Here is a 23,566-nt window from a genome sequence, read left to right on the forward strand (position 1 = left end):
GAAGGGGTGCCCTATCCACTGCACTTCCTAGCTTCCAACCACTTTCGAAGACTTTTTATTGTGGACCAGACCTAGGATTTCTGCAGTATAGAGAATTCCCAACAAGGAAATTCCCTCTACCGATGCTGATTGGCAAGTGTTCCACAAGTCAATCTTAGAGAGCTGCCGGGACACTGAAAGTTTAAGGGACTTGCCCAGGCTCAGACCCAATAAGCATCATGTTCTAGTGCCCTATCTCTGTTTACTGTTCTACATGGCTTGTCTTCTAAGATTGACTACCCATTTGTAAATGGCTTCTGATCTGCCTAAATCGCTGAAAGGAGCTGCCACACTGATGAACTCACAGACCCTCAGTGTTCATGAGTATTGGAAAAGAAATGCATGTTCAGGTGTCTGTATACGTGTGTACATATGAGTGTACTTGTGTACAGTGACTGTGAAAGCATGTGTGTGCATGCAGCTTGTACAAATGTGTATACACATGTGTGTGTTCTGTGCACGTATGTGCCAGCACATTGGGTGTATGTGTGCATGAGACGGCAAATAAGATACTTCATAGAGAAAGCTGAAGCATCAGTGCTCTCCGCTCCCCTCCCCTCCCCCAGCCCAGCCCAACCCTATTAATAACCATTGACCCCCCACAGATCCTTGGAGACCGAGTATAGTTATTATTCTAGGATGCTTTCAGCAGCCTGACAGACCTCCCTTTCCCCCATGACTTCTCCCCATCTCCGGCCTGGGGCAGCCTCTTCCCTGCCCTGGGCCACGGTCATTAACTCGGGATTAAGCTGTGCTCTCCAGCCTGGGAGATTGAGTCATGTCTCCCAGCTCTACAGCCCAGCAAGTGCTGGGGGAGAGTGTTTCAGGGGCTCTTTCCTTCTTCTAAGAGCTACTAAACAGCTGCCCCCCTCTTCCCCAAGGGACCAGGGCTAGGTCTCAGCTGCAAGAGAGTAGGGAGCCTGGCCCCACACCCCTGGAGTCGGGTTGACAGCTGGATATGGGCTGGGAGGGGGGAACATTAATTGGTTAATAGGGATCCCCCTTCCCCCATCAGCCATCAAGGAGGCATTGAAACCAGCTGCTCTGAGGGGTGGGAGCCAATTAGTGGAGCCGCCTCCACACTCCCCTTGATGATGGTGAAGTGCAGGGGCGGGGAAGAAGGGGTCTTCGCACAAGGGGAGAGAGAGGCAGCCCAGGCTGAATGGCTGGAAAGGCAAATGACTCAATTGAAAGGTACAAATACAGAGTAGGGGGTCATGAAGAGTGGGACACGGCTGAAACAACCAAACAACAATATAGAGTGGAGAGAGCCCTGCTATAGAAGAGACAGGACTCCTGGATTGTGAGTTGGCTCCTCCCTGATCCCAGGACACTCTGCTTGCTCCTGTTCCATGAGGAACCTTTTCTTTTAGCTGGAATTTGCTATCATTTATTACCAACATTTTAATATTAAATAAATATTCATAATAATAATCGTTGCTGTAGTTGCATTTATATGGCTCTTCTGGCTGTTTCTTCAACCATGTCCAACTCTTTGTCACCCTGAGGACCACAGCACACCAGGCCCTTTTATCCTGCACTATCTCCCAGAGTGTGTCCAAGCTCACGTTTGTTGTCTTCTGTGACACAATCCATCCATTTCATCCTCTGCTGTCCTCTTCTCCTTTTGCCTTCAATCTTTCCCAGTATCAGGGACTTTTCCAATAAGTCCCATCTTCTGATCATGTGTCCAAAGTATTTCAGCTTCAGTGTCAGTATTTGACCTTCCAATGAATAGCCTGAATTAATTTCTTTAAGTATTGACTGATCTAATCTCCTTGCTGTCCAAGGGACTTTCAAAAGCCTTCTTCTCCAGCATCACAATTGGAAAGAGTCGATTCTGTGGCTTCACAGCTCTTAAAAGCTTACGAGGCACTTTCCATCTACTAGCTCATTTGAGCCTCACAATAACTTTGTATCTATTTTATATATAAGGAAACTGAGGAAGGTTCAGTGATTTGGCCAAAGCCACACAGCTAGTAGGTGTCTGAATCAGAATTAGAACTCGGGTCTTCCTGACATCACATCCGGGTGAAGACCAGAGCTATAACAGTGCTGGGGAACTGACTTTTACTTTGCAAATATCGCATCCATTGGCATCATATTCATGGCCATAGGGAGAACAAGCACTGGACTTAGAATCAGAAAAAGAAGCAATGAAAAATTGGGGGGGGGTGATATGGGGAAGAAGGGAGGTGATGGAGAATAAGGCCTGTAGGAAATTTCTTTTATCTATTTAAAAAACAGGGGAGAAGTGATGAGGGGAGGGGTAGGAAGCCTGTGGGACAGAGGTGTCAAACAGGCAATCAATCACAACACTCTCTCTGTGTCCTGAATCAGGTTAAAATGTCATTGGGAAATATTTAACAAAATAAATAAAAATATCATGGAACATAGATAATGTTAATATGGGGTTTTCTAAGTCAATAGGCAGCCTGCTGTGATCCTTAAGTAGGGTTTAGTGGCTCTCAATTCTAAGTGAGGTTGACATAAGTGACTTCCTAAGGGTCACACAGATAGTATGTGCTAGAAGTAGAATTTGAACTCAGGTCTTCCTGTTTCCTGTTTTATGGTCATCTCTATCCACTACGCCATTCCACTTCACCTTCAAAACTTGACCAGAGCAAAAATCTAGTCTGGTAATTTTTTTTTTGATTGTCTAGTTCAACTCTCATTTGAACAAAGAGGAAACAGGCCCAGAGAGATCAAATGATTTTTAAAACACAAAATCCTCAGCCTAGCATTTAAGACTAGCTCCCACCTCCCTTTCTAGTCTTATGGTATTTATCAGATCATAGGTTTAGAGCTAGATGGAACCTAAGAGACCATCAAGACCAACCCTCTTATTTTATGAGGTAAACTGAAGCACAGAGACCTTAAGTGACATCCCCAGAGTCACACAGCCAGGAAGTATCTGAAAGAGGATTTGAGTCTTTCTAATGCTAAGTGCAGTGGCCTATACAATATGCTGTGCTACCTTCCCCTTCTCCATACACTTTCTGTTACAGTCAAAAGGGTAGAAGAAGGGAAGGAGAAGGGAATAAAGAGTTATATTGCATCTATTATGTGCCCGTGTGTGTCTATTCAGTCATGTCTGACTTCACAACCCCATTTGGGATTTTTTTGGCAAAGATGCTGGCATGGTTTTCCATTTCCTTCTCCAGCTCATTTTACAGATGAGGAAACTGAGGCAAGCAATGTTAAGTGACTTGCCCAGGGTCACACAGCTAGTAGTGTTTAAGGCTAGATTTCAATTTGAGAAGATGAATCTTCCTGATTTCAGGCCAAGTACTCTATCCACTGTGACACCTACTATGGGCCAAGTGTGTGCTTTACAAATATTATCTCATTTGCTCTTTACAACCTTCCTTTGAGATAGATATATGGTTATTATCTCCATTTTACAGTTGAGGAAACCAAAACAGCAGTTAAATTACTTGCCCAGGGTCACACAGTTAGAAAGTCTCTATAGCAAAATTTGAAATCAGGTCTTTCCCACTCCAGGACCAGTACTCTGTGCACTCTGACGCCACCTTCCTCAAGAGCTTGCTAGCTGTTCCCCATACCCAAACAACATCCCTTTGCACAAGTGGGGCCTCGTGTCTGTCTGGAAGACACTATTTCCTCATCTTCTCATAGAATCTTAATTTTCCTTCAAAGGTCCAGTGAAGTGCCACCTCCTACAAGAGGACCTCAGAAACTCACTAGCTGTGTCACCCTGGGCAAGTCATCTAACCTGTTTGCCTCAGTTTCCTCACTTGTAAAATGAAGAAGACCATAATAGCACCCACTTCCCAAGGTTGTTGTGAAGATCCAATGGAATAACTGCAAAGCTCTCAACATGATGCCTGGCCCAGAATAGGCGCTTCATAAATATAGCTACTAACTCATCTCCCAGGTCTCTTTCTTTATAAGTTCCTTAAGGCCAAGGACCATTTAATTTTGGTATTTCTTTTTTGTTTTTTTTTTACAGGGCACTGGGGGTTAAGTGACTTTCCCAGGGTCACACAGTTAGTAACTGTCAAGTGTCTGAGGCTGGACTTGAACTCAGGTCCTCCTGAATCCAGAGTTGGTGCTTTAATCCACTGCCCCACCTAACTGCCCCCTAATTTTGGTATTTCTATCTCCAGCACCCAGCACAAGGCCTGACTCATAAACTCCGGGGTTTTAGGCCCAAACTTATAATTCCACAGGTGTAAAAAATTCACAAAGTAGGTATTTCATCAGTGTTTGTTGACTTGAATTTGTCCAGAGTCATGTAGCTAAATGCTAGTAGAACTCTAATTCAGTCTTTAGTTATTCATTATCCTAAAGTCCTTTTGATACTAGAAAAGAGAAGATTTATGAGGACCCAATAACTGTCATCAAGTATTTGAAGGCCTGTCACACGGAAGAAGGATTAGACTTAATCTGCTTGGCCCTGCAGAATGGAAGGAAGGAGTAAGTAGTAATGGGTAGAAGTTACAAAGAGGCAAGCAGATCTGATGTAAGAAAAACCTTGCTGACAATTGGAGCCACTCAGGGGCAGAATGGACTGCCCCAGGAGGCAGCAGTGGGCTTCTCCTCAGGAGAGGGGTCTTCAAGCAAAGGCTGGATGGCCACCCGGCAGTCATGCTGCAGAGGGGTGTGTCCAGGGAGGGATTAGACTAGGGATTGGAGTCCTTGAAGCCCGTTCAAACTCTGCAATTCTGCGGTACTATGATGAGTTTTAGTCCTTGCTAGTTGTATCATTCTGGAGGCTTAACTAGTCTGACCCTCAATCGCCTCATTTGTGAAATGGGAATGGGAAGTACTCATTCTATTATACCATAGCTCATTATTCGACTCAAGTGAAGAAAGTGCTTTTGTTTTTTGTTTTGTTTTGTTTTTTAGTGAGGCAGTTGGGGTTAAGTGACTTGCCCAGGGTCACACAGCTAATAAGTGTTAAGTGTCTGAAGCTGGATTTGAACTCAGGTACTCCTGACTCCAGGGCCGGTGCTCTATCCGCTGTGCCACCCAGCTGCCCTAAGAAAGTGCTTTTGTAACTGCAAAGTGGTATGTGTGTGTGTGTGTGTGTGTGTGTGTGTATGTGTGTGTAAGCTAGTATTATTGGTGTTTTGCAACAATGATTTATATGTAAATGTTCAGAAATCTGCCTCTGCTGCTCACCCAAAGTCCAAAATCCTGACTCCTCCCTTACAGTCTATCTGTCTCTCTCTATATCTGTCTCCATCTCTCTATTTCTGTCTCTGAATCTCTCTCTCTCTCTCTCTCTCACACACACACACACACACACACACACACACACATCTCAGAGAATGCTTTATCCAAACTGTATCTGAACAGGAATCCTTTCTATCTTAATAGACTGAAAACAACACAAAGTCTGGGTTCAGTTCCTTCTTTAATGTTCATTGTCTGTATGACCTTGAGCAAGTCGCTTACTTCCTTGGAGCTCAGTTTCCTTATCTTTCAAGTGAGCAGGTTGGTCTCAGAGGACTGCTCAAGATCAGTGATCCTATGCTCCCTGACAAATGGTCAAGGACTGAAAATCTCCTGGGATCCTGGGGTGACTCATTCTCCATTTACTAGGAATCTGTTCTTTAGGTGGAACCAAAATCTCTCAGACCAGGTGAGCCTCATCTGGAGAAATGAGTTTTGGCTCCAAACTTAAGCCTTTGTGATTACTCTTCCACATACCCAGCTTGGAATCCAGCCCAGGGCTCTCCTGCCATCTTTGGGCCTATCTTTGAAGACCAGCCTGTCAGTTCCTTGTTCCCTGAGGAGTCATCAGAAGAGAAGATAGCTCTGGCCTGCCGTGCCCGGGCAAGCCCTCCAGCTACATACAGGTGAGACACCCTGCTTCTGGGCTTGGGCCAGCAATAGTTCCAGGCAGTGGGCACATTCTCCCCTTTAAAACCAATCCCAAACCCCATGCATGAGAATTGCACCAATTCCAAGTCACAGAGCCCCTTAGGGCTCCATAACCAGCCTGTTTCCTGCAGCCAAAATGACCCCTGGCTCAGAACTAGACACCCATCCCTTCTCTTCTCCATTATCAACAGATGGAAGATGAATGGCACTGAGATGAAGCTGGAGCAGGATCCCCACTACCAGCTGGTTGGAGGAAACCTGGTCATCATGAACCCCACCAAGTCCAGGGATGCTGGTGTGTACCAGTGCCTGGCCTCCAACCCAGTGGGCACCGTGGTCAGCAGAGAGGCTGTACTCCGCTTTGGCTGTAAGTCTTGCAGTTCTAAGGGAGAGAGGAGAGACTATAGGCATTCAGAGAGGTGATATTGGCATGACACTGCTTTGGAATAGGCTGTGCTCATTAGGACCAGCCTTATTTGTCAGCAGAATCAGTGCTCTGGAGTATAAAGTGAAGGCCAGCTGCCCCCAAAATGTCACCTTGAGGGGAATAGAACACTTGACCTTGGAGTCAGAAGAGCTGGGTTTAAATCTTGGCTCTGGGTTTAATTCTGTGATCCTGAGCAAATTGATGAGCCTCTCTCAGCCTCAGTTTCCTCATCTGTAAAATGGGGATAATAATAGCACCTATCACAAGGTTGTTATGATGATAAAATGAGATAATATATGTAAAGGTATTTGCAAAATTTCAAAAGGAAGCTGTTATTATGATTGCATCCTTGGGATTAAGTATTATCTTCTTTTTGATGCCCAGTCTAGGTAAATTCTTTTCCCTTCCCTCCTGTCCACCTATAGGTGAGAAACCCCAGAATAGGATTCAAGTCTAAACTAGCTTCAGGTACAGGAAATAATCTTTTCTTCACTAATTCTCACCAAGTAGGGAATGAGGTCAGTCAAAGAGTAAAATATTAAGTCACTAACACTTTAGTATAAATTAGTATCTTTTTTTTCTCTCTCTCTCTCTGAAAAGCCTTGAAAGGGAAAAATAAAGAGGGACCAAAAATAGTGTCACTTGAGTGGTGACAGAGTTAGGGTTTCTACTCAAGTTCCAACTCTAAATAACAGCATCTTGAATTTGGAACTCAAAATTTTAAAAATCAAATGTTTTAGAGATATTTATATGTACTTGGGAAATATTTAATGAAATAAATAAATATTTTAAGTAATAAATAACAGCATTTTTCTACTATACCCCACAGCCTTCCATGGTAAGGGCACTGACAGAGGCTGACTACCTGGGTCAGAGACCCTGAGGTCTGGGCCAGTAGAAGATGGTAATAAGCCCCCGTTGTTACTATCTAGTTTTGCAGGAATTCTCCAAGGAGGAAAGAGATCCCGTGAAAACCCATGAGGGCTGGGGGGTGATGTTGCCCTGCAACCCACCTGCCCACTACCCAGGTGAGTCATGCAGTCATTCAGACCTGAGACAAAGAAACAAACCTAGATACATTGTTGAAACCCTAGTGCACTGGCTGACATCCTTGGAAAGAGAGTGTGTTGGAGGGGGAGAAAAGAAGGGGTAGAGGCTCAGACTTTTCTCTTGGGAGCATAGTTCTAGGTACCTACAATTCAAGTGTTGTGATGTGGTATAGCAGGTAGATTTCTGGAGTTAGAATTAGGCAAATCTGGGTTTGAATCCTGCCTCAGGTCCTTAATCCCTTCTAAACCTATTTCTTCATCTATAAAATGGGTGTATCAGTACCTATCTCACAAGATTGTTGTGAGGCTCAAATAAGACAATATATGAAAAGAACATATAAATGTTAGCTATTATAATTATCAGTCACCATCTGACCTTCCATAATTGGGTGTCATTTTACCCTCCATCTTCATCTCTCATTACTTCCCTCCTTGAAGTCTATACTCTAGCCAAACTTGGCAACTTTCTGCATTACCACCACCACCACCACTGCTGCTGCTACCACCACCACTACCAGCACCACCTGGAACACTGTGATTTCCCACCTCTCTGCCTTTGCTCATGCTGCCCCCTATGCCCAGAGTGTTCTCCCTCTCCTCTTTGCCTGTTGAATAGATCCTTTGCATGGCAATCAAATGCTACCTCCTCTAAGAAGCCTTCTTGAGACCTTGTCAGTAACCTGACTTGCCCACTTAGGCTTCAGTGTAGCAGGAAGTAGATAAAGTTGGGGCCTAGAGTCAGGACAGTCTGAGTCACTTAACTTCTGTTTGCTTCAGTTTCCTTAACTATAAAATGGGGCTAATAATTGCACCTATATCCCAGGATTTTGTTGTGAGGGTCAAGCAAGATAAGATCTGTAAAGCACTTGGCAGAATGCCTGGCACATAGTAGGCATTTAATAAATGCTTATTCCCTTCCTTTTCTTTATTCTGTGCCATTATCCAACACACACTGTGGTCTCTCAACACTGTGTCTTTGCTCCCACTGTTCCTTATGCTTGCCATGTGAATGTTTTAAGGCTCTGGTCTGTTTTGGTTTTATATTTTGGAGACAGTGTTAAGCAATACTGGATTTGACATCAGAGGATTTGGTTCCAATCCTGGTCTGTAACTTATATGCTTAATTGGACAAATCACTTTCCCATTCTAGTTCTTAGTTCCTTCATCTATAAAATGAGGGTTTGGGACAAGATCTTGATCACTAGGATCCTTCCCCATCTAAATCCATGAACCTAGGGTTTTCAGTACCTAGAACAGCTCCTGGTTACATAGTAAGTGTTTGTAACAAAGTGAATTGAATCGTTGAATGCAACCTCTTTTTTGAGGGACTGAGCAGCCAAGAGTAGTAACCAAATGAATCCTGTCTCCATAACCCCTTTCCCCCACCCAGGCATTACATGTTGTGTGTCCAGAGAGAGGCCCCTTAGGTCTGCTCGGGGCACAACTCCCTCCCTATCTCCCTACCTCAGGTCTGTCCTACCGCTGGCTTCTCAATGAGTTCCCCAATTTCATCCCAACTGATGGGCGGCACTTTGTGTCCCAGACAACTGGAAACCTGTACATCGCCCGGACAAATGCCTCTGATCTGGGCAACTACTCCTGCCTGGCCACCAGCCACATGGACTTCATAACCAAGAGTGTCTTTAGCAAGTTTGCCCAACTCAACCTGGCTGCAGAAGGTCAGGCTCAGAGAACCTGGCACATGTGGAAAATGATGGGTTGGGGGGGGGGCAGGGAGAAACTACCAATCATCAAAAAGAGATTCTCCAGAGCAGACCAATCATCCCCTTGACAAGGCCTGGCCCATGCCTACAGCTCCCTCCTTCCTCTGCTAGTACCCAGAGAACAAGTTCCTCTGAATACCTTTGACAAATGTCCTACTGCCCTCTGGGAGAATTCAGACCTAGACTGGGAGAGAGGGTAAATCCTCTAAATAGAGTACCTGACTCCCTCTGAAAAGCTATCTAGCTTCCTGCCTAGGAGTTAAACTAGGTCACACGCTCCACTTTCCCCTACCTCCCTCCACACATAGGAACAAATGAGATAATATATAAAAAGTTCTTTGCATAGCATAAAGCCTTTTATAAATTCTAGTTATTATTATCATTATTGATAATAATGATAATAATAATAAACAATCCTTTTGGCCTGGTTTCTAAGCAATGGTGAGATCCAAAGCTATTGGTTCAGGGGATTCATTTGCATCTCATTTGCATGGCTCCTCCCTCTAGACTCCCGTCCATCTTCACCCAGCATCAAGGCCAGATTCCCCTTGGAGACCTATGCACTGGTTGGACAGCAGGTCACCCTGGAGTGCTTTGCTTTTGGGAAGTGAGTAATGGCAAAGAGGGATGAAGTTTGCTGACCAAAGCCCCTCCCCACCCCCAGCCCTTAGGGTTTAGCATAATTTCTTTATTCCTTGTATCCATCTTCTATAAGCCATTAGTGCTCAGTGACATCTTAGCCTGGATCAGTCCCTCTGTTAGCTAGTGTCACGTTGGAAGGCTAGAGATTAGGCCCTGAGGGACAAGATGATGCAGGACAGGAGGCAGAGGATAGGAAAACAGGTGGGGCTAGAGTAGTGTTGTGACGGGGGACATGAAGGGAAGGGGACTGAGCCTGGGTTAGAGAATAGCAAAGGAGACAAACCACGAATCTTACCTTTTGGCTAGGACTGTCTCTGATCCCACGATCAGGACCAAGGAGAGGGGAGAGGAGAAGCGGGGGAGGGAAGGAGATAGGCAGCTTATGCACTGAAGCATCACCTCTCAGTCTTTCTGCCTCTTGCGCCTGGTAGATGTAGGGAATAAGAGATGTGTCTCTGCCCGCCCCCTCCTGGAACCTGTTCTCTCCTGAGCCCCAGCCCAGGCTCAGCACCTCTCTCCTCCCATCTCTCTAGTCTGAAGGACTTCTCCCCCCACCCCCTGCTCTGACATTCCATAAACCAGTCCTACAGAGGATCTGAGTAGGGATGAAGGTGTTTGGGAGGAGAGAAGGTTCTGTGCTCTAGCTCAGTCCAGCTCCTAGTCTGGCATTTCCTCCCCCTCCCACCCTACTTCCTCCTACCAGCCCCGTCCCTCGGATCAAATGGAGAAAACTGGATGACTCACTGCCTCCACAATGGGCCACTGCCGAGCCCACACTGCAGATCCCCAGCGTCAGCTTTGAGGATGAAGGCACCTACGAGTGTGAAGCAGAGAACTCCAAAGGCCGGGACACTGCCAAAGGCCGAATCATCGTGCAAGGTAAGGACCAGGGGGATTCTCTGTGCCCCAAGCTTCTTCCTTGGGAACCCCAGACATCAGACTACAGCTGAAAGGTTGCTGATTGATTCCATTCATCCCAAAGTACTCTGTGCTCAGAGATACATCATACGAGTGGGACCAAGGTTGAGGAGACACCTGAGCAGAGGGCTTGTCTTATCAGCTGATACAGCCTAGAAAGGAGCCCACAAAACATCAACAGTGGGGCTCTAAGTCAGGAAAATAGCAGCATCCTTGCAGAATTGTTATGAAGTGTAGTATGTAAAATAGTGCTTTGCAAACAATAAGCTACTATACAAATGTCAGCTATTATTACAATTATGGAGGCAGTGTAGCTCAGTGGATGGATAGGTCAGCCTTGAAGCCAAGAAGACCTGAGTTCAAGCCCTGTCCCTGACACATATTGGCTGTTTGACCCTAGGCAAGTCATTTCAATTCTCAATGCTAGTGCTTAGCACAGTGCCTGGCATGCCATACCTTAATAGATGTACTGACTTATGTCCTCAATACCTGCTCAAGGCACTTTTGTATAAGTTCATAAAACTCTTAAGTTTCAGAGAAGGTACTAACCTAGAAGGACTTTCCCCAGCAAGGAGTTCCTTCTGCCAGTGAAATCACAGGCGCAGTCCCAATGATTACCATTATGTTTTGTGTTATGGATACAACTACTAAATACCAACTCTAGAAATACCTACTTGCTCCTTCCCCCTGCAATCTGGTTGCATTGTAATCCCTAAATATGCCACGGGTGCCATCTGCTGTCAAACATGGGCACGACAACACCAAAGTTATTCCTCACACAGCTCTCTCTCTTGAGCTACCATCTCCCTTGTTCCTCCCTCCAACAGCTCAGCCCGAGTGGCTCAAGGTCATCTCAGACACCGAAGCCGACATTGGCTCCAATCTGCGCTGGGGCTGTGCAGCTGCTGGCAAGCCAAGGCCCACAATTCGGTGGCTCCGGAATGGGGATCCCCTGGCTTCCCAGGTAGGATGGCTAGAGGTGGGAAGCAGGACCATAGAGTGTGTCTCCCTGAGACCCATGCAAGGCAGCCCCACCTGCTGATGGGGTTAAACGCTGTCAAAGTGAGTGGTTGGTTAAGCTCATGTCCTGCACGCTCCAAAGTTTTCCTGGCTCACAGGTACTTGCCAACTCCTTCAAGCTGGTTAACAATCATGAGCAACTGAGTGTTCGAGGAGGCTCATCTTGTATTACAGTGGAAAGATGCCCAGGTCTGAGATTGTGCTTCCACTAAGTAGCTCTGTGGACCTGAATGAGTCATTTTATGTCTCTGGGTCTCAGTTTCTTCATCTGTCAAATGAAGGGGTTGAATTGAATTATCCTGCTATTTCTAAACTTTATAACTTGATTCCTTAAGAGCCTAGCCCTAACCAGTGCCCAATGCTGTCTTCCAATGACTTGCATCAAGGGTTCTAACTTTCACAGGTGTCTCAGCCCCTGATGCTCTTGTCTGGCCCTTTTGTGACTCTGACTGTGTGACTCTTTCACTCCTGAATCTGTTCTCCCATCCTGGTTTGTTGCACAGAACCGCGTAGAAATTTCTGGTGGGGACCTGAAATTCTCCAAGCTGGTCCTGGAGGACTCTGGCATGTACCAGTGTGTGGCAGAAAACAAGCATGGCACCATCTATGCCAGTGCTGAACTGGCAGTACAAGGTAAAAACGGTGATCGGAGGCAACATATCCCACTTTTGGACAGCTCCGGTTAGAAAGTTTGTTCTTAGATTAAGAATCGAATTTGATCACCTGTACCAAGTAGTTGTCACTCTGGAAACTCTCACTATAAAAATCTCTTCCCTTCCCCCTAGCCTTTGCTCCTGATTTCCGGCTGAATCCAGTTAGGCGGCTGATCCCCGCTGCTCGAGGGGGAGAGGTTCTCATCCCCTGCCAGCCCAGGTCAGCTCCCAAGTCCATTGTGCTCTGGAGCAAAGGAACTGAGATCTTAGTCAACAGCAGCAGGTATGAGGTTCTTCCTCTTCCTTCTCTGCCTCCTTGTCTTTTTCCTCCTCCCTGTTCTCAGGAGCAAGCCTAGGATGTCACTTGAGCCAATGCCAATCTCTATCCCTCTTCCTTCTTTCTCTGATGCAGAGTGACCATTACCCCAGATGGTACTTTGATCCTGCGGAACATCAGTCGGGCAGATGAAGGGAAATACACCTGCTTTGCGGAGAATTTCATGGGCAAAGCCAATAGCACTGGCATCCTCTCTGTCCGAGGTAGGGACCACAAGGAAAGCCAGGAAGGAGGGACAATCCTGTTACTCTATTAACATGGTGATCATCAATTCGATTTAGTTTAATAAACATTTATTAAGCACTCACTGTCTATAAGGCACCAACGTTAGTTGGTGTAGCTACCATTGGGAATCACCTCTCCATCCAGTTCTATTTCTAGTTTTTATCCTTGGTTTTCTGTCTTCCTGGGTTGGTTCTGAGGTTGATGGGGTTATGTTTGACATGGGACCCACCTATACCCTTTCCCTGATTTCCCAAGCTGTGTAAAGCAGGAGTACCCAAAACTCTTCCAGTCCCACTGCTGGGGTTTATGGCACAGCTTCCCACCCTGCCCTGCTCCCAGGCCACTTCTGTGACAGTCTCAGACATGTGCTCATCCCACTCTGCCTGGGCTCCCCCTACTCCCCCACTCCCCTTGTCAGATGCCACCAAGATCACCTTGGCACCATCCAGCGCTGACATCAATTTGGGTGAGAACCTGACTCTGCAGTGCCATGCCTCCCACGACCCCACCATGGACCTCACCTTCACCTGGGCCCTAGACGGCTTCCCCATTGACTTTGATAAATCTGGTGGCCACTACCGGAGAGCCAGCTTGGTGAGTCCTAGGGCCAAGTGCCATTCTCAATGACCCCTTCCCACTCCTGAGAAGCCCAAGGGACCAAGGAAAGGCTTATGCTTGGCCATTGCTCCCACCCCTTGTTCCCCTGGCTGGCTAGATTCCAATCCAGATTCTGACATCTAATAGGTTGAATGACATGGGTAAGTCACTTAACTTCTGGTCTCAGTTTCCTCAACTCTAAAAAAGGGGTTAATAATACTTATATTACCTCCCTCACAGCTATATTGTTATGGGCTATAGAAAAGGGAGTTTCTAGTATTCTCATTGTGTGAATAACCTCTCTTTCTTCCTTGGTCAGCCATCTCTTGAGGTTCTGAAAGTGAATGAAATGCTCTGTGGATTCTGTGTTAAATACAAAATCCTCCAGCCACCTAGTATGCTTCTGGATCTGTTTCCCCAGTACCAGGCAACACTGTTTCATTTTCTTTTTTTTGTGGGGCAATGAGTGTTAAGTGACTTGCCCAGGGTCACACAGCTAGTAAGTGTCAAGTGTCTAATGCCAGATTTGAACTCAGGTTCTCCTGAATCCAGGGCCAGTGCTTTATCCACTGCACCCCTTCATTTTTTAATACAACCCCAGACCAAATAGAAACAGAAAGATCATTCTAGCTGCTGTCCTCTGCCTTCTCCCTAATTCTTGCAATGTATTCTAATGACTAATCAAAATACTTAGGTGTATTTTGATTATCTGCAGTTTGGGGTTTTCTGCATCAGCACAACACTATGGTTTTCCTCTCCTTCTGCCTATAGTGTGAACAAATGAAATATAGCTATATTTCTAAGAAACTGCATTCCCAAATATTTTCCCATGTGTTATTTCATTTTATCCTGGATAGTATGAATCTCTCCATTGAGCATATGGAGAAACTGAGCCCTGTTGAATTCTATAAGCTTTTCCCAGGTCACCTAAGGGACTGGAAAGAAAGTCAAACACAGGTGGCCTGCCTCCTAGCCCAAGTCTCCCTCAACCTTTGAACTCTGTCTTCTGACCTTGTCTCTTTCTCTGTCTCCCCTCTGTGCAGAAAGAAACAATTGGGGACCTGACAATCCTGAATGCCCAGCTGCGCCATGGCGGGAAGTATACATGTATGGCCCAGACCGTGGTAGACAGCACATCAGAGACCGCGACCCTCCTGGTCCGAGGTGACTGACCCTTGATTTGGCTATTGCTGGACCCCCTACCCCACTCTCAGGGCCAACCCCATCCTACCATGTCCACTCCTCTCTCCACAAATTCTTGTCTGGTTCCCTGATGAACCTTTAGAAAAGGGTATTTCCTGCTGCTTTTCACATGCCCCTTAAAGGAGTAAATACTGGTTTTTCAGGGGCCACGATTTTTTAAAGGTCTACTCTGTTAAGGAGTTGAGACTTAGGAAGACAAATTGCATATAATCCTGCATGCAGTCTTAGATCCTGGATGTACCTCTGCAAGTGCCTTTCAGCCTTTGGTTTTAGGACTGGAGCATGCACCCACCCCACAGTACAACCACACGCTGACTGTTTTCTTCTTCCTAAACACCACCCGTTAATGTGTCCTAGTCATACCCTCTAATGACCCATCAAGGTATCACACTCCTTCAAAACAGGCTCCTGAATCAGTCTGGGGTTTGACTCCTTAGTCCTAACCCTCCCCCAATTCCACAATAGGTCCTCCAGGTCCTCCTGGTGGAGTGGTTGTGAGAGACATCAGCAACACCACTGTCCAACTAACTTGGAGCCGAGGCTTTGACAACCACAGCCCGATTGCCAAGTACACCCTCCAAGCCCGATCCCTGCCTGATGGGAAGTGGAAGCAGGTCCGGACCAGTGAGTATCTCTGGGGCTGCCAGACCTGGGCTTCCAAGAGCCCCACCTATCAGCCTTTTCCCCTACTCTCTCCCTCCCCAACTCCCAGCATTCATCAAGTCCATTCATTTATATTCATTAAACACTTACTGAGCACCCAGTATGTGCAATGCCCTATAGAAGGTACTGAGGGAGATGTAAAGATAAATAAAATGCTGCTTCTGCCCTCCTGGAGCTTAGCTATAATAGGGGAGATCAGACCTGTATACCACAAAGCAGTTTGTGCACAATTCTATGATCATAATTGTCTCTTTCACATACATGTCATTTATTTATCTTCAACAATCCTGAAAGGATAGACTGATTGTAGGTATCATTATTCCCATTTTACAGATTAGATGAGGCTCTTAAGGCACACAGAGATAAAGTGATTTGCCGAAGTCCATTTAGCTAATAAGTAGCAGAGGCAGAATTAAAACCTATTTTATATCTTTGGGCCTCAGTTTCCTCATCTGTGAAATGAACAGATGAACCAGATTATAACCTATGGTCTTTCGAGGGTTAGAGGTGTGATTCACCTCCAAGTCTAGTGTCCTCCACTATTCATGTTATTTACAAAGAGAATGCTATAAAACCTCACAAAAGGGAGCTACCACACCCTTATTGGGGGAAAATCAAATAAGACTTCATAAAAGAAGCAGTATTTAGGCTGGCCTTAAAAGATGGCTAAGATTTTGAAAAACAGGGAGCCAAGCCCAGGTGGGAAACTGTTGGGAACGAAAATGTACATTTGGAAATTCCCAGGGCGAACTCATGGATACCTAGAACGTTGGCACCAGAAGGAAACTTAGAGATCATTTACTACAATGTCCTCCATTTAGAGAGGAGGAAACTGGGAAGCAGAGAAGGAAAGTGAAGCCCAGGATCACATAGCAAGTTAGGGAGCTAGGCGGTGTAGTAGATGGAGTGCTGGATTTGGAGTTCGAAGACCTAAGTTTGAATTCCACCTCAGTCACTAACCCTCAGATCTTCTCAGCCTCAGTTTCCTCATCTGTAAAATGGAGCTAATAATTGCATCTTCCTCCCAAGATGGTTGTGAGGATCAACTCAACCAGGGTCTACTGGAGCCATCTTGAATGCTCACAAAAGTCAACTGACAAGTTGGAACATTTACACCTCAGATATTGGCAAATGCTTCAAATTGAGGCTTTATTTATTATTTTGTTGATGGTCTAGACTTAAGAAAATGATAGAAAAAAATGTTAATAATACAGATGAATAAAATGTATCATGGTTAAAGCCTTTTTTGGAGAGCTGATTGTAGACTATTTACCAGCAGATCCCCAATATTTTAAAATTTTTTAATTTTATTTTTCACTTCTGAAACTTCTCACTCATGCCTCCCTCTTCCCTACCCACTGACACAGACCTGATCAAATGAGATAACGTGTGTAAAATGTTTTGTGCATCTTAAAGTACTCTATAAATTCTAGCTATTACTAATGTTCATTATTAATATAATTCTTACTGACACACTTCATCATTGTTATTATGATTGTTACTCATGGTAAAGCAGGGACTAGAAGACAAATCTCCTTATTCCTGGTCCCAGTGTTCTCCTCACTCAACCACACTACCTTATATTCAGAGAATGATGGGTAACAAGAATGTTGTGCTTTGTTCGCCTTACAGATCCTTCCAATATTGAGGGGAATGCAGAGACTGCCCAGGTGCTGGGCCTCACCCCCTGGATGGACTATGAGTTCCGGGTCCTTGCCAGCAATATCCTGGGCACAGGGGAGCCCAGTGGACCCTCTAGTAAAATCCGGACCAAGGAATCAGGTTTGGGAATTGGACTTTTCTGGGAAAAAAAGTGTGAAGGTAGAAATAGAGATACTGACATTGCATCTGGGGGAGGGGTGAGAGAGAAGGGGCCCTGACCTAAGAGTTAGAACTCTTGGGCTCTAGAGTTGAAGAGGAAATCACTGAAGGGATTGTCTGTGATGGCAGGAAGATACGATGACGTAGATGATCTCTGAGTGCCCTTTCCACTGATGTTCTGTGGTTGACTAATGGTGGGGGGAGCCTGAGGACAAAGAAATTGATGGAAGAGGGAGAGTAGACTGTTTCTCCCTTTCCTGCTGCTTACCACTCAGTTAGGTAATGTCTGGAAGGATGCTTTGATGAAGAATCACACCCTCCCCTGCTCCTCCACCCCCCCCCACCAACTACATTCAGAGAAAGAATCAGAGTAATAAAATCTCAGCACTGGAAGGGAGTGCCTAGCTGAGAAGGAATTCCCTCTTCATCATCTTGACAAATAGTCATTCCATCTCTGCTTGAAAGATCTCCAGTGATGGGGAATCCACAGTCTATCCAAGATGGCTCTAGTTGTTAAGAAATTTTTCTCTCTTCTATTTTATTTTCTCAATTCTTTCTTTACATCCACTGCCACTTCCACCCTTTGCTCTTAATTATTCAAAACAAGAACAATCCTCCTTCCAAATGCAATAATATTTGTAAACCACTTTGCAAATCTCAAATCACTATGTGAATGCTACGTATTACTATCATATTATTATTTCATGTCATGGCCCTTTGAATACTTGAAAATAGTTGTTATGTGTTTCCATCCGTTTTCAGATACTATCAGTTCTTTCTTTACATATATTTTGGAAAATCAAATTCTATTCCGAATAAAAAAAAAATAGTTGTTATGTCTCCCCTATCACTATCTTTCCTAAAATGTGAGTAATACACTAGAGAGCGTGTGAATGTGTGTGTGTGTGTGTGTGTGTGTGTGTGTGTGTATACAGGAACAAAAAAGATAGCTATTTCAAGTTTTTGAAGAGTTCTCATGTGGAACAGACTCGACTTATTTTTTGTGGCCCTATAGGACAAAATTAGAACAAATAGGTAGAAAGCAGATGGCTCCATATTGTATAGGTTACGTTTGTGTTTGAGTTGTACTAGATGGCTGCTGAGGTCTTTTCCATCTCTGAAATTCTGTAATTCTCTGTATTTGGAAATACCTTTCCACTTGATCCTCTATGACCATTTTCAGGTGCCACTTTCTGGAAGCAAGACTTCCTTTCTTGGTCCTAAATTGACCTCTATCAGATTTTGAGGGGGTAGCCCATGACTTAGTGAGCCAGCTGGTGCTCCTCCATTGCCTAGTATTCACAATTTGATTTCCCAGACTTCCATCTCTCAGCCTTCATTCATCTTTCCTGCTTCCTGGCCCTTGTACTAGTTTTCACTATAAGGTCAAGCTTCCACTTGGTGTTTTATCTGCAGAAACATTTTAGCCCTGGGCTATCCTACACTGCCACTCTACCTTCATCAGGCTACCTCTGCAACCTAGGAGTCAGCTCAATTCCTCTCTCTTCCTTCTCTCAAAATATGCAATCAACTATCAGGTGTTATTAATTCTATCTTTACTACATCTCTCAAATCTGCTTCTCTTTACCCACCCACACAGTTACCACACTAGTTTCAAGCTTTCATCATCTCTCACCTGTGCTATTACAATAGACTTCTAAATGGTTTCCCTGCTTCCAGTCTCTCTCCATTCCAGTTCAACCTTTACAAGGATGCCAAAGTCATAGTCCTAAAGTATGGGTCTTAAATGTGCATCTGTCTGCCCCTGCTCTCTGCCCCCTGTTAGGCTAGCTGAGCTCAGGGAAATCAGTCTCACTTTAATATTAGCCTAGAGAAGGGAGGGAGAGAGATACTCTCCCTTCTTTTTTGGGGGGGGGAGGGAGACTAGCAGTATAGAACACTACATGAAATGTCAAACTTTTTCATTGTATTGATTATTTTTGTTGAACTCCCCCACTCTCTTTTTAAGTCTTTTTTATACCCTATTACTACTACTTGTGGGGTGCCTAGAACTCAAGTGTTTGTTCTATCAGGGCTCTAAGGCTAACCTGGGGCGATTTGGGAATGATTTTCTTTTCTTTTTTTTAATTACATTTTTTCCAATTTACAAAAATCAGTGTTCTCTTTCTCCCACCCTTCCCACCTTTGAAAAATAAAATTAAAATGAAACATTTGTAACAAATAAGCATTGTCTAATTAAACAAATTCCCAAACTGGATGGGGTGAATTGACTTGATTGATACACTCAACCCCCACCCTTACACATTTATAAGAGATGGCTCTGGGAGGAAAAGGAGAGGGATGTGTACTGAGAAATGTACATGATGTAAAAACAAAAGATATGCATAAAAATTCATTGGTCCAAGAAGAAGAGAATGAGGAAAGGAAAGCAGCTGTCAAGTGGTGGTGGAGGGGGGAGTACAATAATAATGTACCAAAAATAAATGTGTGTGTGTGGGGGGGGTTGTTTGTTTGTTTAACTTAACTATTAGTTAGGCTATTCCATCTTCTTAGTTCCCCTAGAAGTAATTCTAGTGGCCTCTGCCACTTAGGAGAAGACAAAGAATCTGTCTAGCTGGATTCTGGAGGGCTCAGGTAGAGACCCTTTTCTCCCCTCTCTGCCCACTAACTACAGTAGTTGACCTGTCCATAGAGGTCTAATATCTCTATAGGATTTCCTCACAAGATGGCTGTTCAGAAAATGGTATGTTATTAACAGGGCACATCTGTGTCTTTCAATGCCCACAGTAGCATCCTCAGGACTCAACAGGATGTTAATAGGTCACATCTGTGTCTTTTAATGTTCCCTACAGCTCCTACAGTAGCACCCTCAGGACTCAGTGGAGGAGGTGGTGCCCCTGGTGAACTCATTATCAACTGGACGGTGAGCAGAAGAGAGACCTTGAATTTAGGAATGAGTCCTGCTTGTAGGTCACAGATGCAGAACTGGAAAGAACCTTAGGGGTCATCGAGCCCGCCCCTCTCTCATTTTGCAAACAAATAAACTGAGGTAGACAGATGTTAAGTGACTTGCTCAGGGCCATACAGCTAGTCTCTGAGACAGGATTTGAACCTAGGTCTTCATGACTCCAGAGCCAGTTAGTACTGTGCTGTCTCCTCCTCTTTTCCTTATTTAACCTGAAGAGAAATGAAAGATAGGTTCAAAGAGTTTGGAAGAGAGGAGAGCTCTAGAGGTTGCCAGACAGCCAACAGCCTGTTCCTTTTGGACCTGTGTCTGTTCCACCATTGCAGCAGAGCTCTTGGCAGTCTTTGATCTTGCCTATCCTAGACACATACATCTTTATTCTCACTATGATTTGAGGGGTGACTGGAGATGGAGACATGTCTTGGGATGGTTGGATTTAGAACTGGAAGGGGCAGCTAGGTGGCGCAGTGGATAAAGCACCATCCCTGCATTCAGGAGGACCTGAGTTCAAATCCAGCCTCAGACATTTGACACTTACTAGCTGTGTGACCCTGGGCAAGTCACTTAACCTTCATCGCCCCCCCAAAACATCTAACCCCGTCATTTTACAGATGAGTAAAGTCTGGAGGTAGAAAGTGGCTGCCCAAGGACAACAGGTGACGATGCACAGGATTTAAGCCAGGCCCTCTGCCCCAAGGGCCCCATGAGGTCCTGTGGCCCCTAACCCCATACTCTTGCCACCCCTGCAGCCCATGTTACGGGAATACCAGAATGGAGAAGGCTTCGGCTACCAGCTGTCCTTCCGAAGACAGGGCAGCTCAGATTGGCAGAGGGCCAAGGTCTCCCACGCTGATGCCCTGCACTTTGTTTATCGTAATGAAAGCGTCCGGCCCTATACACCCTTTGAAGTCAAGATCCGAGGATACAACCGCCAGGGGGAGGGGCCTGAGAGCCTCACCACAGTCGTGTACTCTGCTGAGGAAGGTAGGTGGCACCCCCAGGGCTCCCATACTCTCTCATAAACTGGCTTTGCTTTAGCATTTGCAGGCTGGAGGACCAGGGATCAAATACTTCTTCCCCAACAAACTCCCATCCTCATCACTCAAGGGCAGAGGCTAAAACCTGGGAAAACAAAATATGCATTTAAAAAGGAATTAGCCCTGGGCCTTGTTTCTAAGCAGCCAGTGAGGGTGGTTGGGCAATATGGAATGGTTCCTTGGAGTTCATTTTTAGGATCACCATGGGCTGAGGAAGGTTTGGTTCCTGCCCAAATGGGCCACAATCCCTGGGGGAAAATCTGTGGCAGAGGGAAGACACAGCATATGGGGTCCCTAAGGACCAAGGTGCAGGGTTCTCATATATATGAGACTGGGTAACCCCAACAACCTAATCACTTCCCGTGTTGGTCCTTAGAGCCCAGGGTGGCCCCAGCCAAAGTCAAGGCCAGGGGGACTTTGTCTTCAGAGATGGACGTGATGTGGGAACCAGTACATCAGGATGACATGAACGGGGTTCTCCTGGGGTATGAGGTAAGCATTGCTTCCCCTCCCCAACCAGAAAACAGGTAGGAGGATGAGCTCAGTCTCTGATCCTCAAGGTGTGAAGCCATCACTTTAACCCCGCCCCCACCCCCACAAAGGTATCCAACTCTACACATCTCTGGAGGAGACCCAGGAGGTTCTGACCCTCAAAACTCTTCGGAGAACTCCATAGCCCCCTTTAAAATGTCATTCTACCAGAACTGTACCTAGGAGCTCTAGAGCTTGGTAGTGTCTTCCCTGTGACCCCTGACCAATGGGAAGGTTTCATAAGTTTAATGGAATTTAGAACCAAAAAGGAGCCTTGAATAGATCATGTTATCCAATGTCCTTATAGGGGACTTACACAAGGTCATGGGACAGTAAGTAATACAAAGGAGATTTGAATGTAGGTCTTCCCATGATCTGATTCAAAGAATCTGAGTGAGGCTGATGGTGAATGAGAAATGAGGAAAAATCAGAACTCTCAACCTTAGAGTAATAATAATAATAATAATGGCAGCTAGGTGCTACTGGTGCAAGGGATAGTGCTGGGCCTGAAGTACAATAGGAAGACTGGCTTTTGAGTCAGGGAACAAGTTCAAGTCCTGGTTATCTATCTCACTTTGCCTGGGACCTGAGACACAAGTCAAGTTTATCCCTCTGAGACCTCAGTTTCCTTATTTGTAAAATGGGCATAATAATTCCTACTCTATCTCCCTCACAAGACTGTTGTATAAGCCGCATGAGACAACAGGTGCGAAAGCATCTTGCAAATGTCATTTTCTTTCTGACTTTCCCTTCCTGATGATTAATCAACAATCATTTATTAAGCATCTACTGTGTACCAGACACTGGGAATCAAAAGAAAAGCAAAAATAGTCCCTGCCCTCAAGGAGCCTACATTCTAATGGGGGGAGTAGATAGGTGATAGATAAATAGATAGATAGATAGATAGATAGATAGGTAGATAGATAGATAGATAGATAGATAGATAGATAGATAGATAGATAGATAGATAGATAGATAGATAGATAATAGATGATAGGTGATAGATGATAGATTTGTATTTATATATACACAGGTGTGTATATGTATATATACACGTTTTCATATGTGTGTACATATGTACATATATATGCAAGCAAAATTATTACAAAATAGACTAAAGTAGCCTCAGAGAGGAAGACCTCCTCAGGAGGTGGCACTTAGGAGGAAGAGCATTCCAGACATAGGGAAAGCACAGGGATGAGGGATGAAATGTATGAGGAACATCAAGCAAGTCAGTATGGCTAGATTGCAGTCTTCAGAGGTGGGGAGGGGGTAGAAGGAGGAGTGATATGTAAAAAGACTGGGAAGGTGCAAAGGGGCCAGAAAATAGGGCAGTTGATATTTGATCCTAGAGGTAATAGAGAGTCATTGGATTTTACCAAGTATGGGGAATTGGGGGCGGGGTGCAAAGTTAAGGATAACACCAAGGAAGCAAACAGAGAAAGATGGTGTTGGTGATATAGGACTGGAGATTAGGGGAGAGATCAAGCCTGGATAAATAAACCTGGCAATCATCCTAAGAGTACAGACAGGAAAGAGGGAAATACCCTGGTCAAAGCCTTGGGGGACACCATCTATGATTAAGGAGTGTGATGTGGATCCAGCAAAGGTGACCAAGGACAGGTAGGAGAGAGGCAGGAGAAAGCCAAGAGAGCAGAATTGGCAGAACCCAGAGAGAAGAGAGTATCTAGGAAGTAAAGAAGACGGTCAATAGGGTTCAGTGCTCTAGAAAAATTGAGAAGGATGAAACAGAGAAAAGACCATTAGACATGGCAACCAAGAGATTGTTATCTTTAGGAAGAGTCGTTTCACTTGGATGATGTGGTCGGAAGCCAGATTGCAAAGCATTTAGAAGAGAGTGAGTGGAGCAGAAGCAGAATCACTTATTGCCAAGACTTCAA

The 23,566-nt window shown here is 45.0% G+C and overlaps 1 protein-coding gene across 3 annotated transcripts in view; it reads left to right on the forward strand.

Annotated features, from left to right (window-relative positions):
* The window catches only part of CNTN2 (contactin 2), a 55,909-nt gene that overhangs the window by 22,117 nt on the left and 10,226 nt on the right, over nucleotides 1–23,566 (forward strand). For all 3 annotated transcript variants that reach the window (XM_044002840.1, XM_044002839.1, XM_044002841.1), the window contains exons 3-19: nucleotides 5,723–5,867; nucleotides 6,084–6,259; nucleotides 7,252–7,347; nucleotides 8,838–9,047; nucleotides 9,600–9,699; nucleotides 10,438–10,613; nucleotides 11,480–11,616; nucleotides 12,176–12,305; nucleotides 12,458–12,608; nucleotides 12,738–12,865; nucleotides 13,306–13,481; nucleotides 14,528–14,648; nucleotides 15,153–15,311; nucleotides 16,983–17,132; nucleotides 19,985–20,055; nucleotides 20,847–21,081; nucleotides 21,511–21,626. In XM_044002840.1, coding sequence (XP_043858775.1) covers nucleotides 5,723–5,867; nucleotides 6,084–6,259; nucleotides 7,252–7,347; nucleotides 8,838–9,047; nucleotides 9,600–9,699; nucleotides 10,438–10,613; nucleotides 11,480–11,616; nucleotides 12,176–12,305; nucleotides 12,458–12,608; nucleotides 12,738–12,865; nucleotides 13,306–13,481; nucleotides 14,528–14,648; nucleotides 15,153–15,311; nucleotides 16,983–17,132; nucleotides 19,985–20,055; nucleotides 20,847–21,081; nucleotides 21,511–21,626 — 2,477 coding nt within the window. The remainder of the gene's footprint in view (nucleotides 1–5,722; nucleotides 5,868–6,083; nucleotides 6,260–7,251; nucleotides 7,348–8,837; nucleotides 9,048–9,599; nucleotides 9,700–10,437; nucleotides 10,614–11,479; nucleotides 11,617–12,175; nucleotides 12,306–12,457; nucleotides 12,609–12,737; nucleotides 12,866–13,305; nucleotides 13,482–14,527; nucleotides 14,649–15,152; nucleotides 15,312–16,982; nucleotides 17,133–19,984; nucleotides 20,056–20,846; nucleotides 21,082–21,510; nucleotides 21,627–23,566) is intronic.

This window comes from Dromiciops gliroides, chromosome 4 (assembly GCF_019393635.1).
Source record: "Dromiciops gliroides isolate mDroGli1 chromosome 4, mDroGli1.pri, whole genome shotgun sequence".
NCBI lineage: Eukaryota > Metazoa > Chordata > Mammalia > Microbiotheria > Microbiotheriidae > Dromiciops > Dromiciops gliroides.